The sequence below is a fragment of the Zingiber officinale genome, chromosome 3B (assembly GCF_018446385.1).
Source record: "Zingiber officinale cultivar Zhangliang chromosome 3B, Zo_v1.1, whole genome shotgun sequence".
Lineage (NCBI taxonomy): Eukaryota > Viridiplantae > Streptophyta > Magnoliopsida > Zingiberales > Zingiberaceae > Zingiber > Zingiber officinale.
Genome location: NC_055991.1, coordinates 107,179,532 through 107,197,634, shown reverse-complemented (window position 1 = coordinate 107,197,634; position 18,103 = coordinate 107,179,532). Strand labels below are relative to the sequence as shown.

Sequence of the window (18,103 nt, the reverse complement as noted above, 5' to 3'; positions counted from 1 at the left end):
GTTGTTTAATTTACTTGTTATAATTATATTGTTGCTACTAATCTGATTTGAAAGATCGAGAAAGACATTTCATTTTACAAGCAATTCACCTCCTCTTACCGGCCCCGTTGCGCCAACACCTATGTGTTTAATGCCTTATGTCTGAGTGTACAAGAACTTTGGAATACAAGAAGTAGAGCGTAAGATGTAGCGAGTGAGAAGGATAACATGAGAAAGGAGCTGATGGGCTTTGTGCATCCGAGAGACAAGGAGCTGTGGAAGAGTTCATTGGTGGAGCAAGGAAAACATGTGGTGCATCTCAGGGACCAAAAGTCAGGAGAAAGTCTATTGGAAGAGAAAGTCAGAGTTGAGTTTGAGTGAGCTCAACTCTAGACAGCTAGATCATCACTTAGGCATGTGGAACGAAGAATGGTCAACTATTGTGGTTAACCATTCCAGGTGCCTCCATTGACTGGAGGCACCCTTATGAATCAAGGCGCCTCAATTCTCTTGAGGTGCCTCGGATGCTAGCCATTGGAGGCACCTCAGATGAACTAAGGTGCCTCAAAAGCCTAAAAGGAGTCATTGCTGAGCGGATAAGCAGTGGAGTCCAACTTAACCTATCGAGGTGCCTTCGATGAATCAAGGCACCTCCGATGCTGCCAAATCATAAAACTAGCCATTGTGCGTGGATAAAGAACAATCGATTGGAGACACCTTCAATCATCCGAAGCACCTCCGAAGTGTCATGTCAACCAGAATGTGATAAATAGAGGTCGTGCCCTCTAAGTTAGAACAAAATACTCTGTATTTCCATTTCCAAATCTATCTTTCATTTCTTATTCTTAAATATTGTAAGGGGCTACTCTGCCTTTGACCCTTGTTTAAGAAGGAGCTTGATAGTACTTTCCATAGTCTTGAATTAGTAACCATCCAGTTTGTAACCAAGTAAATTCTTTGAGTCTCTTACTTTATTTTTATGTTATTTCTGTTATTACTTAATTAGTGTGCCTTTGCTAAAAGTAAGTTAGCAAGATATTTGAATTTTAACTTGCAGATTATTCACCCTCCTATAGTTGGTCCATCAATTCTAACAAAAAGTGGGTTGAGCTTTGGGTGGTGGCAAAAGGCGAATACGCTCGCCCCCAGCGCCCCCCGTCAATCCGTCTCAGGGCCAACACGGATGAGGTAAATCACGGGTGACTACTAGTCTTTGGAATAGTGGCTAGGACATAAGGGAGGCATTTACCTCGGCTTTGCCGAGATTCGAATCCCAGACCTCATGATGACAACACCTCATGCGCTAGCCACTAGACCCATCCGAGGGGACTATGTATATATATATATATATATATATATATATATATATATATATATATATAGTGGCAAAAGGTGAATACGCTCGCCCCCAGCGCCCTCGTCAACCCGTCCCAGGGCCAACACGGAGGAGGTAAATCACGGGCGACTACTAGCCTTTGAAATAATGACTATATGATTTCTAGTCTAGTGGATATCAAAATACAAATTAATTGAAGTGATCATTAGGTTTGTGCCTCTAATATACCTCAAAGTAAAAAAGTACTATTGCAAATGTCACTCAAGGAGATGACATGAATTGTCTAATAATATAGATACCATTTGAGATGCCAAGAACAAGTGATGTATACATAAATAAGATTTCCAACTAATTATTTATAATGTAAAAGTGATTAATTATACAAACTAATTGTTTGAAGGATGTGGAAGTCTTTAGATGGTTTCTCACAAACTTTCTTATAGATACTATTCAAAAAATGCACTATTTACATGTTTGAAGGAGAAACCATTTACAAACTAAAACTATAACAATGAGACTTGGGAAAGTAATTAGTCATATGAATAGAGCAAACATTTCTTCATAGTCGTTCCATATTCTTGTGTGAAACTCTTGTATGATTCTATACTTCCATGCGAGTAGGTTTTAATTTTATATACTCATTTGCAATCAATTATTGTCATTTTTTATGAGGCAAATCAACTTAGATCTCAAGTCTCATTCTTTTGAAGTGTTTGCAATTCTTCTATATAACTTGTTGCCACACAGGGTTAGAGAAGGTTTCATGAAAAAAAAGTGGGGTCATGTAATCTAGCACGAGCATGGTAATAATAGCAATCTTAAAATTTATAATAGATAATATAAAATCAGTAAAATTACTCGTTTTAGATGAAAATGGAATGTCTCGTGAAGATTCATGGTCCCTTAGTGTTTTATCACTACAACCCACTCGAGATATAGATTTATTTTTCTTTTATATATATATCGACTTCAGGCCGGTCCTGACTTTTGGGGGTCCTTGGGCAAAAAGAGAAAAGAGACCCTTATAAAAAAAATACTAACATACAATTTGAATATAGTTTAATAGAAAAATTTGAAAATTAATATATTTAATTTAAAAATATGATAAATCCCATATAAAATATATTTCTCAAGATTCTTCAAAAAGTGCAACACTATATAAAATATGTTTTCTAAATTTTTCCAAAAAGTATAATACCTACAAATACAAAAAAAATAAATATAAAATAATTATTGAAAAAATTTATATTTTCTAGCATTTTGAGGAGTAAAATTATCAATAAGATCTTCAAAATTAAGTTTTTCTAACAACTCATTTTCAATACATAAAATTATCAAGTCATTTACATTCAAATCATTATCATCATTTTCTCTTAATTCTTTCTGCTCATTCGTTGCATGATTATGATCATCATTTTTCTCTCAATTCTTCTTGCTCATTGGTTGCATGATCATTTAATTCTTCTTGATTAATCGATTGCTACTCATTTGTTGCATGACCATTTAGTTTTTCTTGACTTTCTTCATGTAATTCATCGACTGAATCTTCAATTGAAAAGCTAGCTTTAAAAAATTTACGAAGAACACCTTTGTGAGTTTTAATAATTTGTTCCACTCTTTTTCTTTTGTTTCTTTTAATACTCCGAGATTGATATTTTTTTGGAAATATATTTGTACTACAAATTTTAAGTGTAAAAATAAAACACACAAAACCAGCAACAAAACTAATAATGAAACAAACACAAGCAGTGAAAAGAATAGTAAAAAGACGATAAAAGTCCGGTTTGTGCTTGAAGCAATCGATATAATCTATTCATGATTAAAATTGGGATAATTTATTTAAACTCTTTTAAATCGGTAAGAAAAATCATAAAATATTGACTCTAATATAATATTAAAAATCAATATTGAATATTGATGATAAAAAAAATATAGATAAGTATGTAAACTTATGTTGTAAGTTTATATATTGATGAATAATGATATTAATGAAACTAAAATTTTAATGATTCATACTTTATTCTTTAAAGTCTTATGACTTATGTAAATAAATTAATAAAAAAAAAATTATACCAGAAATAAAATAAGAAAAAAAAGGATCGTTTACTTTTTTTTTTTTTTTTTTTTTAGAATTCTGTCTTAAATTTTAATAGATTTTTTATACTTTTATTGAAACAATTCAATAATATATATTTTTAGACCTTTATTAAAATAATCAAATAAAATATATTTTTTGAATTTTTATTAAAACAATCTAATTATATATAATATATATTATATATACATATTAAATTTGGAGCCCCTAAACATCAGGGGCCCTTGGCCGTCGTCCCGATGACATACCTCAGAGTCGACTCTCATCAACTTCGAAATATCCATAAATTACACTTAGAATTTGACAATCTATCTAGTATTTAAAAAAATGAATATATTTTTATTCAACTCCATCATTTTATCGAAAAGTATTAGGAGACGGGTAGTCCTATCTTGTTCTAATTGAGTTTGATCATAATTAATAATATTATATATATAAAAAACTTTCATGGTCTTAAAAAAGAGCAAGTGAATTTTTTCTTTTTGAAAAATTTGAATGTGTGGGAGACATTTTAGAAATTTTGAAACTTGGAGGCACTGATTTGAGAATTCTTCCAAAATCACAATTATCTGTTAATAGTCCACCCATATTTCCACCCAAGTAAACAAGGCCCTAAAGCCGACCTCTTCGCAATCCCAGGCCTTAAAGCCTTTCCTCTTCGCCAGTCCCAATTTCCACGCCTTCCTCCTTCCGTCCCTGCTACCCACGCGGTAGAAGAGAAGCCCAAAAGCCGCCGCCTCCGGTGAACGGGACACGTTTCCGATTGCTCCGTAGTATCACACCGACGGGAGGAGAAGCAGAGAGGAGGAAGTGATGGCGTCTTCGGTGTCGGAGTCGGCGTTGGCTGATGGGCCTGTGATGACCATGATGAACAAGCGTCTCCGAGCCCTGCGCAAGAAGCACAACCGCATCTTACAGATGGAGGAGAGCATCGCACAAGGGAAGCCGCTCAACAAGGAGCAGGAAGAGGTTCTCCGCTCCAAGCCCACAATCCTCACTCTCATCGACGAGTACGAGAAGCTTCAGGGTCCTCTCGCCGCAGCAGTCCAGGAGGAGCTCGACCGCGCCTCTTCCGACACCGCCCCTGCCGTATCTCCTCCTCCTCCTCTCTCTACCCCTCAAGAAGAAACCCCTATCCCTGCTGATGACAAGGAAGAGCCGGATCGGGCCGTGATTGACATTTTGACCTTGGCCTATTTCGGGTGCCTGTTCGATGTCAAGCCGCAGAGCGAGTTTGCGGCGATGATGTTGACCAGGACTCACGAGCGTGGCTGCTGCTTGACCTACGACTACGTGACGGACGATGCCACCGACCTCCTTGGCGAGCAGGATCTCGATGCGATATCGACGCTTGGCTCCTTTCTAACTTCGCGGCCGGTCTATTCAGTTGTCTCGCATAAGGACGCTCTCCACGCCTGCCTTCAGCACGCAAAGCTCTGGCTTATGAACGCTGATCAGCCTATCCAGCCTGGGGCATCGCTCACCTGTTAGTGCCTTTTGGTTATATGTGGATGATAGGTTTCTTTTTCCGCATTGTTTGTTGGTTTTGACGTACATGTTGTGGACAATTTAGATTCTGGATTGAGAGAAAAGTTGAACAAGATTTTGGCTTCGGACTACTTCACCACTACGCCAGAAATGAAGGCCCCTGGTGATGTGGCAGCTGCTGTGGGGAAGTATGGTGCTTCTTGTCAGGTTCATATTAGTGAGGCAACGACAGTGGCCTCATCAGTAGGACAATCTAAAGATGTCCAAATTCGAGTTGTGCCTGAGGTGAATGTGAAATTTTATGATTTTTCTTGTATGAGCTAATTTTTCATTTTCCTTTAATTTATATTTTATTCATTCAGATTATCTTGTCATGTATTTGTCATTCATATGCTTACCCAATGGATCCACTCTACTTTGAGAAGTGAAAAATTTTGAAGTAGAAACTGTGTTGCATCAATTGTGGACATTTGGGTCCTAATAACTACTGATTATTGTTGGTGAATGCTCCCTAGGAATTTACTCAAACATAGGATGGTTACTACGCTAGAAAAAGAGAAATTTGTTTTCCATTTTATGTTTTGTGGGTTTGCTACATTACATATTCCAGTTATGCAAGTTTTGACCTCTTATCCCACTAGTGCAGCAAAATATGTGGGTAAGGATTATTAAGTGTGCTAAAATGACCCTCAAAGCATCTTATTCACTTTTAGAAGCTTTTTCAATGTGATTTTAAGCTTGAATCTTGACAATTATGTGATTGAAGAGAGTGAGGCTTGTGGGGATCTTACATTTATTGCTAGAAAAGAGAACTGTGACAAAACTGCTACATCAGCAACAGGCCTATAGCTCCTCCATACTGCATTTTTCCCATGAGGTACTTTGGTGACCCTGTGATGCAGGGATTTAATGGGGGCATTTGAATTTTTGGATTGAAATCTAGCATTTTTTTTTCCTTTTCTAATTCTGATTTCTAAGTTTGGGTTGATATTTGAATTATAACTCATCACTTTTAGCAATTATTCTTCTGTAGAATATAACATTTGGGTTTAGCTATAATGCCACAAACAACATAGTCTCTGTATTGGTTATATGTAGAAAGTGAATCATTGGGAGCAAATTTTAAGAAATTATTTGTTAAAAGATTGTCATATTGAGATGAAGTAACCTAACTTAAAGCTGTCTTCATTTTTTTTTGTGTGTGTTTTTTGGGGGAAAAATTTAAAGGATTATTGTATAACCCAACTTTTTGTACTTTTGGTATACTGAAAACTATTTTCAGACTAATATGATTAATAAGAATCTTCATTTTTGAAGAGTAAAAACTTAAACAAGTGTTAAATAAAACTCAGTAAGAATGAGGAAGCTTGGATTTCCATTTTTGGTTTTCGCTTTCCCTCCCCTCCTCTCGTTGTTATCTGACAACTAAATCATGATGAACTGCCACCACAAAATGAGAGAAATGTAGCTGCTATTAATGGGAGTTGAATCTGTAGACTAAATTTAACAACCAAGAACGTTCTAATAATCTGTTACCTTTTGCAGATTTATCAATTTCTTGAAGCCATTTGATAATTCATAAGGAAGAGTTCAACACAAATAAATCACTCAGATAAGGAAATTCATTTCAAATCCTATTATGCATTCTGACCAACAATTACAGCACTGAATGCCTAGGAAAGATCCTAATACTGGTACAATCAAGAACTGAGTGGTTAAAGATGAAGAGAAATAAGTTAATTCTTTAGGTGAATCATCAGAGATAGAATTTAGGATACTTTTGTATTGACATCCATAACAGGTTACATGTGGAAATGCATGATCTTATCTTCACATAAACATAATCTCTGTGTATTGGGGGAAAATTCAAAAGTGTCTCTACCTTTATAGATGTTTTAGATTAATACTATTTACATCCAGGTCCTTGTACATTTACCTAATCATAAGTGGATCCTTAACAATCTCCACTACAACAATCACTGGAATACAACTTGAACTTTAATAACATCCTTGCCCATGCAAAATTTCTTAGGTGAATTGTACCTCTTTATGAGTCACCAATGAGCACCTCTTTATGAGTCACTAGAGAGGTTGATTAGTTCATCAAAATGAAAAACTAGTGACAAAAATTTGGCATGATGATTTTCCCGTGTATGTTGCCTCTAACTTGGTTTATGATCTGTTTGTTAGATACAATGGAGGGTAAGCGCATATGCCTCTAAATAATGAGAGTACTATTAAGTTTAATCTTGTCAAACCTAATGAATCTGAAACAGGACTAGTTATAACTCATAGCAACAAATCAAAACCCCTTGTACTTAAATTGAAAGATCCAACTTAGTATTCCAAGAGATACTAGTTGGAGCTCACATATAATCTAATTACCCTTCCTCTAAGATTAAAGAACTTGATTTTTTTTTTAAATTTTAATTCTAGAATAGTCACAGGATTACTTTCCTCAGACTTAACTTGAAAAGGAAACTAAAGATAATGTAAGAGATACAAAACTTAATTCCTCAAGAGATAATAATCAAAGCTTTTACCTTATTTAGTGACCCTTCTCCAAGACCAGAGAACCTTTAATTGACTCTCAAGACCTAATTCCAAAGGAGCTTCTTGATATGAGAAACATTGAGCATGCTACTATTCATATAATAGACACATTTTCTACCTCACTTAGAGATCCTTCTTGCAAGATAAAAGAATCCTTAAGTGGGACCTAATACTACATCAGAAACTCTCCTACTGACTTCCTCCCTTAGAGAAGCTTATCATGTGCCATTAGTTGTGACCCAAAACATGATTTCAAAAAAGTGGCCTAGGCAGCTACCTTCATGGTTTTGATAGATCTCTGCTTTGCTTGCATTATAGGTGACCATTTTTAGGCGGGTGCTTCAAAAATCAAATAATCAACCTCAACAATTTGTCTATGTTGCTTAGGCATAACTAGGTCAATTGGATTAGGGATTAAGGGTTAATTTAGGAAGGTACATTTAATAATGGAAAAGGCGGTTTAGTGGCTTGATGAAAAGGCCGGATATTATATTATGACGGCACTAATTATGAATTTGCTATGTGTTTTCTTACAATGTGGATTTGTCATTGAGAATCTTATGTTTTGTTGTAGTTTTTGCATGATTAGTTGCAATGTGAAATAAGATATATTTTGTTGATATGTGGATTCTGAGTTTCAGTAATGTGATAAATGATTGTAAATTCCAGTGTCTATTTTAATGATATTCTAATGTTGGTCTTCTAGGTTCTTGATTAGGTGTCCGACTACTTCCTAGGCGCTAAGCGATTAGCTAATCACCTTTCCCTGGAATCACGGTTTATAATCTTGACTCAAATTCTTAGAATTTTTTATAGTAGTTTAAGAGTCTAAAAGCTAAAATAAATATAAAGAGATGACCAATCAAGAATGTGAGACTCTTTTTTATCAATTGGCAAATTGCTTGATAGTTCTATTGAGGTATCTACTAGTATGTTTCTAGATATAGTTAATATAAATACATAAATAATCTCTTCTCTAGCGATTCAAGCTTTTGGGATAAGTGGTTATGTAAAAAGTATTTTCTCATTAATTCTTATGTTGTATTTTCAATCAAATGAACTATACCCGCTTACACATGAAAATACAGTATAAAGGATACAAATATATAAATTGGTCCCTTTCCTAATAGCTTGTGCTTTAGGTCAAGTGGTAAGCCAATCAATTTCAGCATGAATCAGCTCATCAACCTATTGAGTTGGTTTTTTTTTATCTATTTCTTTCCTCAATAGTGGGAATCATCATGAATTAACTGACTCCACTTAGCGGGATAAGGTTGGGTTGTTGTTTGTCGTTGTTGTTGTATTTCTTTCCTCAGTACAATAATTCTATCGAGCATATTAAGAGAGACATGCTAATTTTTAGGGGTTTTACATTGAGTATATTATGATGTATCCAACTTTTTTAGATCGGTGGTATGCCAATTAACCATATTATAGTTTTGAGCTTGTCAACCTGTTGTCTACGAGTAAAATATATTAAATAGTTCATAAATTTGAGAACCCTCATAAATACTTCTCTAAGAGCTTTGATATCCATGTCTTTGACATGTGACCTGGAAGTTGATATGGTAAAGTTGGAACATAATATGGTTAGCACCTCCATCACGCCAGCCAAATTTGGACTGGTATTATATGATAAAGTATTATGATACACATTGCCAGCAGTTGCATGAGTTGCTTTTGGAACTTGATGTGAACTCGATCAATTATGATAATGTGCTTATTGGATAAATATCATTTTGCTTGGTTGAGTTTGATAAAGGAAAAATATTATATATGCCATAAGGAATCATTTCGTATACATGTATGACCAGTATGGGACTAAATCCAAATAATATCTAATGCTTTTAGCACTTCAAATTGCAGCATAGGTACTATCTATGTTTGTTTGTTGTATAAACTAAGAAATGACCATAATGAAATGGAAACAAAATATGATATTCACATGTAGGCGAAAAATATTTAAGTAGTTAACAAAGCACAACAACCAATAATCCCCTCAATCTCAAATTATCAAAGCTTTGGAAATAGTTGATGGAGTACATAGGGCGATGATTCCTTGAAAGCATCAATAATTGAGAGGATAAAGAGAAAATGGATGAGCATAAAGAAAGAAGAGAAAGATTATTTGGAACTAGGAGGAAAAACAAGATCTCCCAAGCAAGTCTCTCAAGTGGGCTTCTCCTATAAGTGGCACATACAATAATGGCAATAGTATGATGGAAAAAGAAAGCATTTAATGGTCCTAGAGTAAAAATAGATATCTCTTTCCAATCTTTGAATTGGGGATATGATACTATGTTAAATTCGAGGTTAAAAAGATGAGAGTGTTTGGGTCAGAGGAAAAGTATTGAAAGATGAGAGGGGAGGTCGTTCACCTACCCTTAAGGGGATAATTTGTGGAAAACTTTGACCTTGAAATGGGAATTTGATACTATGAAGAAATAGATTGTATTAAATAACTAGGAATAATTATAGGTATATATAGTTGTATATCTATATGGAAATAAATCTGCAATGCTTTACAATACCATTTTGTGCAAAGTTTCGATCTCAGACCGAAATGATATAGTTTTAGTAATGTGTGATGCAGACACATTTCAAAAATATGCTACAATCAACTTAAATGAATTTTAATTTTTTGATCATCTTCCAGTTAGGTTGTATAAGCCTATAGCAATTAAATTGTTAATTGAATTTAAATTTTTGGTTACCAAGTTGTAAAAATATAACAAACACTAAGGGTTATGCCTTACTATACAGAAATGAGTGTCGTGAATTGAATGAGAGCATTAGATCCTTCATATTCTATGAGAATTTTCCGAAACCTAGATTAAATCTCTTAGGACATTTTTAGTATTGGAATTGGTTTGTTCATGTAATACATATGTATATCATGATAAACCATGGAGAACTAGACTACATGATATGGATACATATTGTCTTCTCCTACTCTGATTTGATCGCTCTTCTTTATTAATGATGTGCTTTGTTGGTGTTTCCTCACTTTCCCTTCCCTCATATTGCTTCTCCTTTCTGTGACAAAATCAAATGATTAGTCATGGGATGGAGCCAAACGAGATTGGTTGAGACGGGCCTGTATTAGTTGGTATCACTGAACTTGTGTCACTATGGTGACACAATGAAATTTACCCATATATCGGTCAACAATTTGAATGATATATTTTAACATTGCTGGGCACTACCTATCAGTGCTTGAAACCATGAAATTCACAATACCTTATATCTAATACTATTACCATGTTACTTCCGCTGCCTGCAACAGAGACTCCAGGATTTCTAATATTATTTAAGAAATCTAATAATTCATTTTGTCATGTTGAAATATCTTAGTTTTATACTGTGCTATTTTTGTAACAACAAATGGGTTGCTTGTAGGCCCCATATTCTATGGACCGGCATTTTCTTTCTTTGGAGTTCCATCTTTTCATTGTTTCCTTCCTAAAAAAAAAATGAAAAACAAGGGTATATATGAAGAATGGAGGGAAAGGATTAAAAATGAATTTTTCTTCAAGTTATTCTACAACAACAACAACTAAGCCTTTTCCCACAAGGTGGGGTCGGCTGTATGAATCTTTTACGCCATTGAGCTCTATCTCCTATTATATCATCATCTATATTTGAATAAATTTTATCTTGTTTTATTGTTGATAACTAAGTCTTTTTTGGTTTTCCTCTTCCTCGTTTGATATGCATGTTTATCATAATTTCACATCGCTTAACTGGAGCATTTATTGGTCGTCTAAGTACATGTTCGTACCATCTTAAACGTGCCTCTCGGAGTTTGTCCTCAATAGATGCAACTCCGATTTTCTCTCTAATGCTCTCATTCCTTATTTTGTCCATCTTCGTATGTCCACACATCCACCTTAATATCCTCATCTTTGCAACTCTCATCTTATGCTCATGTACTCGAGTCATAGCCCAACATTCAGTTCCATATAACATAGCAGGTCTAACAGCGGTTTTATAGAACTTACCTTTAAGTTTAAGAGATACTTTACGGTCACATAAAACACCCGACGCTCCCCTCCATTTCACCCATCCTGCTTGTATTCTATGTAAGACGTCTCTCTCAATCCCTCCATCATTTTGTAAAAATGATCCTAATTATTTAAATCTCTCGGTTCCTGGCAACTCGTCCTCTCCTATCTTAACAATTGTTTCATTACTTCTAATATTGCTAAACTTAAATTCCATATATTCTGTCTTTAATCTACTAAGCTTAAAACCTTTCCCTTCTAGTGTTTCCCTCCAAGATTCTAGCTTAGCATTTACTACTTCACGTGTCTCATCTACCAAAATAATATCATCTGCAAACAACATGCACCACAGTACTGTGTCTTGAATGTGTGCAGTGAGTTTGTCCATAATTAGTGTAAAAAGATAGGGACTTAGTGTTGATTCTTGATGTAACCCTATCTTTATTGGAAATGCTTCAGTTACTCCGCCTGAAGTCTTTACTCTGGTCGTTACATCCTCATACATATCCTTAATTAGTTCAATATATGTTACGCTAACACCTCTCTTTTCTAAAATTTTTCATATAATTTCTCTTGGGACTCTATCATAAGCTTTTTCTAAGTCAATGAATACCATGTGTAGATCTTGTTTTTGCTCCCGATATTTTTCAATTAATTGTCTAAGGAGATGTATAGCTTCTATTGTCGACCTTCCAGACATGAACCCAAATTAATTTTCTGTCACTATGTTCTCCTTCCTTAATATTTTTTCTATTACTTTTTCCCAAAATTTCATAGTATGACTCATTAGTTTAATACCCCTATAGTTTGCACAATTTTGTATGTCTCCCTTGTTCTTATATAAGGGAATTAGAGTACTTATCCTCCATTGATCAGACATTCTTTTCGTTTTCAATATCATGTTAAATAATTTTGTAAGCCATTCAATACCTTGTTTCCCTAAGCACTTCCATACCTTTATCGGAATATCATCTGGTCCAACGACTTTTCCATTGTGCATCTCATTTAAAACTTGATGTTTGAATTCTACGATAAAAATTAAAATTTCTATGCTCATTTGACCTAATTAAATTACCTAAGTTAAGTTGGTCACCTAAACCTTCATTAAAAAGTTGATGAAAATACCTCTTCCACCGCTCTTTTATTTCTCCATAATTTACTAATACCCTATTACATTCATCTTTAATACATTTTATTTGGCTAAGATCTCTTGTTTTCCTTTATCTCATTTTAGCTATTCTATAAATGTCTCTTTCCCCTTCTTTTGTATCCAATTTTCGATATAACCGTTCAAAAGTTTCATTTTTTGCTTCACTCACTACTTTTTTAGCTTTTTTCTTGGCTATTGTATATTTTTTTAAGTTTTCCTTGTTCTTACAAATATATAATTCCTTATAAGCTATTCATTTTTCCGTCACTTTCTCTTGTACTTTCTCATTCCACCACCAAGATTCTTTACTTAGTGGTGCATGTCCCTTTGACTTATTGAGTAGACTTTTAGCTATTATTTTCAACTTTGATACCATCTTATCCATGTTGTATTAGAGTCATCGTATATTTCACCGAATACTTGTACTTCTACCTTCTCCTTGAATATATTTTGTTTTCCATCCTTTAACTTCCACCACTTAATTCTAGGAATTGTATATATTTTCTTTCTATTGATACTATGTTTGAGGCGTATATCCAACACTACTACCCTATGTTGGGTAGCTAAGCTTTCTCTAGAGATGACTTTGTAATCTTTACAAATCTTTCTATCCTTCTTCCTAACCATAAGAAAGTCAATTTGCGATTTATTATTCCCACTTTTGAATGTGACTAAGTGTTCTTCTCTTTTCTTAAAAAACGTATTAGCTAATATAAGGTCATATGCTATCGTAAAATCTAATATAGTTTTCCCTTCCTCATTCCTCGTTCCAAACCCATAATTCCCATGTACTCTCTCATATTCCTCATTTTTCACTCCGACATGCCCATTTAGATCACATCCTATTAAAATCATTTCATTTGGTGGAATATTTTATAATATTTCATCTAAGTCCTCCCAAAATCATTTCTTCAAGTTATTCTATTTAACGCATATAGAGAGAGGTCACGGATGATTTTTCAATGTTCACCAAGTTTCCATTAGTTTTCGATGTGGTGGTGGATGAGTTACGATGGATAGATGCTCAAGTTTATTCATTCAAATACTTATCTTTCCATAAATTGAAACAACTGAAGGATGATCTATCTGTTGACTTATATCTTGCTCCTATTCTGTTTGCAACTTATCCTTCAGGAAAATCAAGCCTTAGATTCAACCTTGTAACAGTAAACATTGAATAAAGTGAAGCCAAATTTGAATATATGGAAAAGTAAAATGAAATAAAATTTTATTTTTAACTATTACAAAAGAGTGTCTTCTGCTGCCATTTGATGTTTTCTTAGGTGTTTCCTGAATTTATTATTCTTTCTCTGACTAGTGTTGCTAACTTAAATTAGACATGTGACATGACTTTTATGCTTTTTGTACCTGGAGTAGCTAATGTAGAGCTCATTCTATGCGCATGAAAATTTAGATGTAAAATTTGCACATGCACCTTCCATTGTCAACCATTCACTAGAAAGGTGTTAATTTTTTTACAGATTTTTAATTAATCAAATTGACACAAGAAAATAGAACTACTTGATGTTCTGTAGTTCTTTTTAGTTTACCTTTTTAAGGGGTATGCTTTGGTACTACACATTTATTCCTCTTCATCTAGTGGTTCTTGGTTTAAGTCGAAGAAACTTTCTATATGCAGGACTAAGGCATGTAAATTTATCCTTTCATATATTGTGTTTTTTTTTCTCACACGACTCTTCTTCTTCTTATAGTTTGCTATCAAAACATTGTTAGTGCTTTATTCTCTTAGGGCTGATTACTATGATGGAATATATGAAAGAGAGGAGGGAAAGTGACAAAAATATGCATAAATGATGGAGTTACATATGCAATTTTGTGAGACTGTCCCTTATCTCTTCCAGATCTTCATCCAAGTAATTAGACCTTAGAAAAAAATATACACTATTTGGTGTGTGTGTTTTCTGTAGAACAGATTAGTTTAATTGATCGAATGCCAAACATTTATTCAGTATTTATAAGTAGTTAATTTGGAACACAGTATACCTAAAATTGATTCTATAATCTGTATACGTTATGACTATTCTGCTATGCACCCAATATTAAACAAAGTGCCATTTCCATTGTCTGCATGCTGCACATCAAAAAGTAACTAAAATATATTGGATTTTGAGAAGCATATCGGATTCAGGGTTTGAGCCTTTAAGTGGCCAAAGTTGGGGATGAGCAATGTTGAGGATGAGAAGGCCAAATAACAATTGGCTGTGAGCTTTGTCTATGCTATGCCCAAGAGTGTGTGAATAGCTTAGACAGACGGCTGTTGATGTAGGGGAAAATCATTAAATGTAGAATAAGGACTTGGAAAAAGAGAAGAGGGGCAGGGGAATATAGAAGAGAAGTTAGTGTTTTAGAGAAGATGAAGATAAGATAGGGAGGCGAAAGAAAAGGGGTATCCGGAAAGGAGAAGAAGAGGAAGAAGGTGAGACAGAAGTATTGGATCAGTTTGCTATGATACCAATTGAAGGATTAAAAATAGAAAGAGATGGAAGAGGTTGGTGGGGGAATTGGAGAATAGGACAAACTAGAATGGATCTCCTTGATCATATTAGACTTGGCTCTTGTTCAAAATAAGCTTTTATTATGACATGATATAGACAAAATTAGATAAAGAAAGTATGAAACAATCGTAGTCTACAATTACTCTTAAATCCTTATTGATTTTTATTCTTAGTGCCTTGTATTCCTGATAATACATTTGTTTTAACTTTTACCTATTGCTAGCGTCAAAATTTTCCTTTCTGTTTTCGAAATGAGAATCTTGTTTGTTTAATAATATTTGTGGAACACAGTGAAATCTGATGTTTGTTTTACTGCAGGAGGATGAACAGCAAGAATTTCAACCAAATGAAGTTTACCTGGATCATGAACTTGGCCTTGCTGATGAACAACTAATCATTGTAACCGCTACAATTCAATCCTTTTTTGTCCCAACTAAAATTGATCTTCAATTTTCTACATGTTTCTTTCTTTTGGTTCCACTTGCAGGATGAAATAGACACCGTCAGCTTTCCAGCAGTTGCTGTATCCAACCAAGAGCAAGAAAAACCAGAAATAGTTTCAGAAAACCTAAATGCTAGGGATGTGGAGCAGAAAGAACACCAATATCATTCGCGTAGGCCTTACCACAATAATCGAGGTGGAGTTCGTGGTGGTATTGGTGGTCCTGGAGGCAGGAGAGGTTATCGTGGTGGCCGAGGTGGTATTGACAGCTACCAGAATGGCTGGAGTCAGTACTATGACTCCAACTACTACCCTAGAAACTATTATAGTGCTAAGGGAAGAGGGGGTCGATCTGGTGGTTCAGCTAATTATACTAATCACGGAAGTCATGCCCCTTCCAATCTTGAGCTGGATACTAGTGCCTAGATTTAAGAACTAGCTATTTTACCTGAGGGGCACTATCGATTTAAGAACTAGCTATATAACCAACTCACGCAAAATCTGTTGGCTTTTAGTGTTATATATTGGATGCATCTCCTTGGATTTTGGGTAATGAATCTTGAACTACTGATAACTTGTTTAGAAAGCACTAAAAGATAAATTTGTTTAGAGAACATATCTGTCTAATGCGTGGTAATTCGATATCCTTGTGTTACCTTTATTATTTTACTTTGTGCGCCGCTGATAATTGATTGAGCAGAGAGCTGTTCTGTATTTGGGTGAGTGATTATGCAGGCTATCAAGAACAGTTGTCGTTTTCTTAATTTTTTTAGTAGCCATGACAACTCGGAAAAAGAATGAATCAGCCAGAATAAAGTGTTTTCCTTCACATAGACGTTCTAGTGGATGACTCGATTGTTACTAGAATGGTGGAGTCCCATTAATTTAATATTTCTATTGGTATACTCATGGTGGAGTCGAGTATAATGGAAATGAAATGAAATGATACTAAAATGTGATTGGAAATAAAATTAAAAGAGAAATATTTTATTTTATTTATTTATTTGGTTATAATATTAATGATATAAATATTTGAATTATTTATTTAATCAATTTGATGTATTGAGTGTCTAATTTATTTGATTTATTTAGCATGCTTGATTAGGTTATGGATCCTATTATAATAGAGTTAGGATTAATTTTCGAAGAATACATATTTTTAAAAGTTTTTTTTCATCTCTTAACTAACTTAACAGTTGGGTATAAACTGATCTTATAAATTATCTCCCTAAAATGGACCTTACAAAATATTTGAGACGGGTATATAATTATCTTCTACTACAGCAGAATAACATCAAAACTTATTATAAAACTATCAGTTGACTGTCTGTTAAATTTGCTCGGACAAATTTAGTCGGTTTCCTTGTTCAATTTACTCAGATATATAGATCAACCCATTCACTAGTTCAACTTGCTTTGTCTGAACCACTTTAGTAAATCGGACTAACCAACTCCACTCGATCAACTCATTCAACTCGACCAAGGTTGAATCATTGTAATTTCAATTTTCATTCAATTTGGGTGAAACAAAAATGATGAAAGAGTAATTTCTCATATCTTCTTAAATTAATTATTTATCCTATTCAACAATAAAGAGTAAAAGATTTTAAAAATTAATTCTCTTTGTCATTTTCCAAAATTAGATTCAGTCTATTCTATAATAAAAACTTTAAAAAAATGTTTATAAAAATGATATAAAAAAAAATCTTGAACTAGATTATTGAATCCCTTCATCATCCATCTTTCTCTCTCTCCACACCAAACCTCTTCATTCCCCTATCCTTATCCTAAGACTATTTTTTGCGACATTAACTTGTACATTACCACAGGTCACATTGTAATAATTTTATTATTACACCAATGCTCAGGAGAGGAAATAAACAAAAAAAGTAAAAAAATATTTGTTATGGAGAGGATATTTTTATTGATTATAAGATTTTAATTGGACTAAAAGTTCAATTTTTTTTTTACCGAATAAAATGAGATCAATAAATTATTTTAATAACTTAAGAGTTGATTATATTAAAATTAATTTATTAGAACTTAATCTTATTGAGTTCGAGGTTTAAATGAGAATTTAGATAAATTATAAAAATTATAATTTAGTAAAAATAAAATATATTGGATTAATGGTATATGTACATTGTATATATATCAAGATACTTGATATTAATAGTAAGTAATTATTAAAATTTTATTAAAAAATTAATTAGAAAAATTTATCATAATATTCTATATGGCGTGCTTATATATATAGAGAAAAAACACAAAAGAAAACTTAAAGGTTTCAAACATAGATTCAATGTAAAAAGATCATCAAAGTATAATTTAAAAATGAATTTATTTTTTATGTGTTATATTATTTAATTTGTAATAGTAGATAAATTGATCAACGTACATTCAAATTACAAAAAAAAAAAAAATTGTAATTGAACTATTTTGTTTTGGCCCAATAAAAAAATGAAGAAACAAAAATAAAAAAGTTTTTTTTAAAAAAAAACAAAGGAGTATTTTAAAAAAAAAATCACAAGGGTAAATTA

The 18,103-nt window shown here is 33.6% G+C and overlaps 1 protein-coding gene across 1 annotated transcript; it reads left to right on the top strand.

The window, feature by feature from the left end:
- The first annotated feature begins 4,067 nt into the window (after window positions 1-4,067).
- LOC121967232 lies at window positions 4,068-16,232 on the top strand. The gene is made up of 4 exons (XM_042517328.1): window positions 4,068-4,896; window positions 4,984-5,183; window positions 15,440-15,520; window positions 15,609-16,232. Exons 1-4 carry the CDS (start codon window positions 4,224-4,226, stop codon window positions 15,987-15,989), a joined length of 1,335 nt encoding a protein of 444 aa, XP_042373262.1. The 5' UTR covers window positions 4,068-4,223; the 3' UTR covers window positions 15,990-16,232.
- The last annotated feature ends 1,871 nt before the right edge of the window (window positions 16,233-18,103 follow it).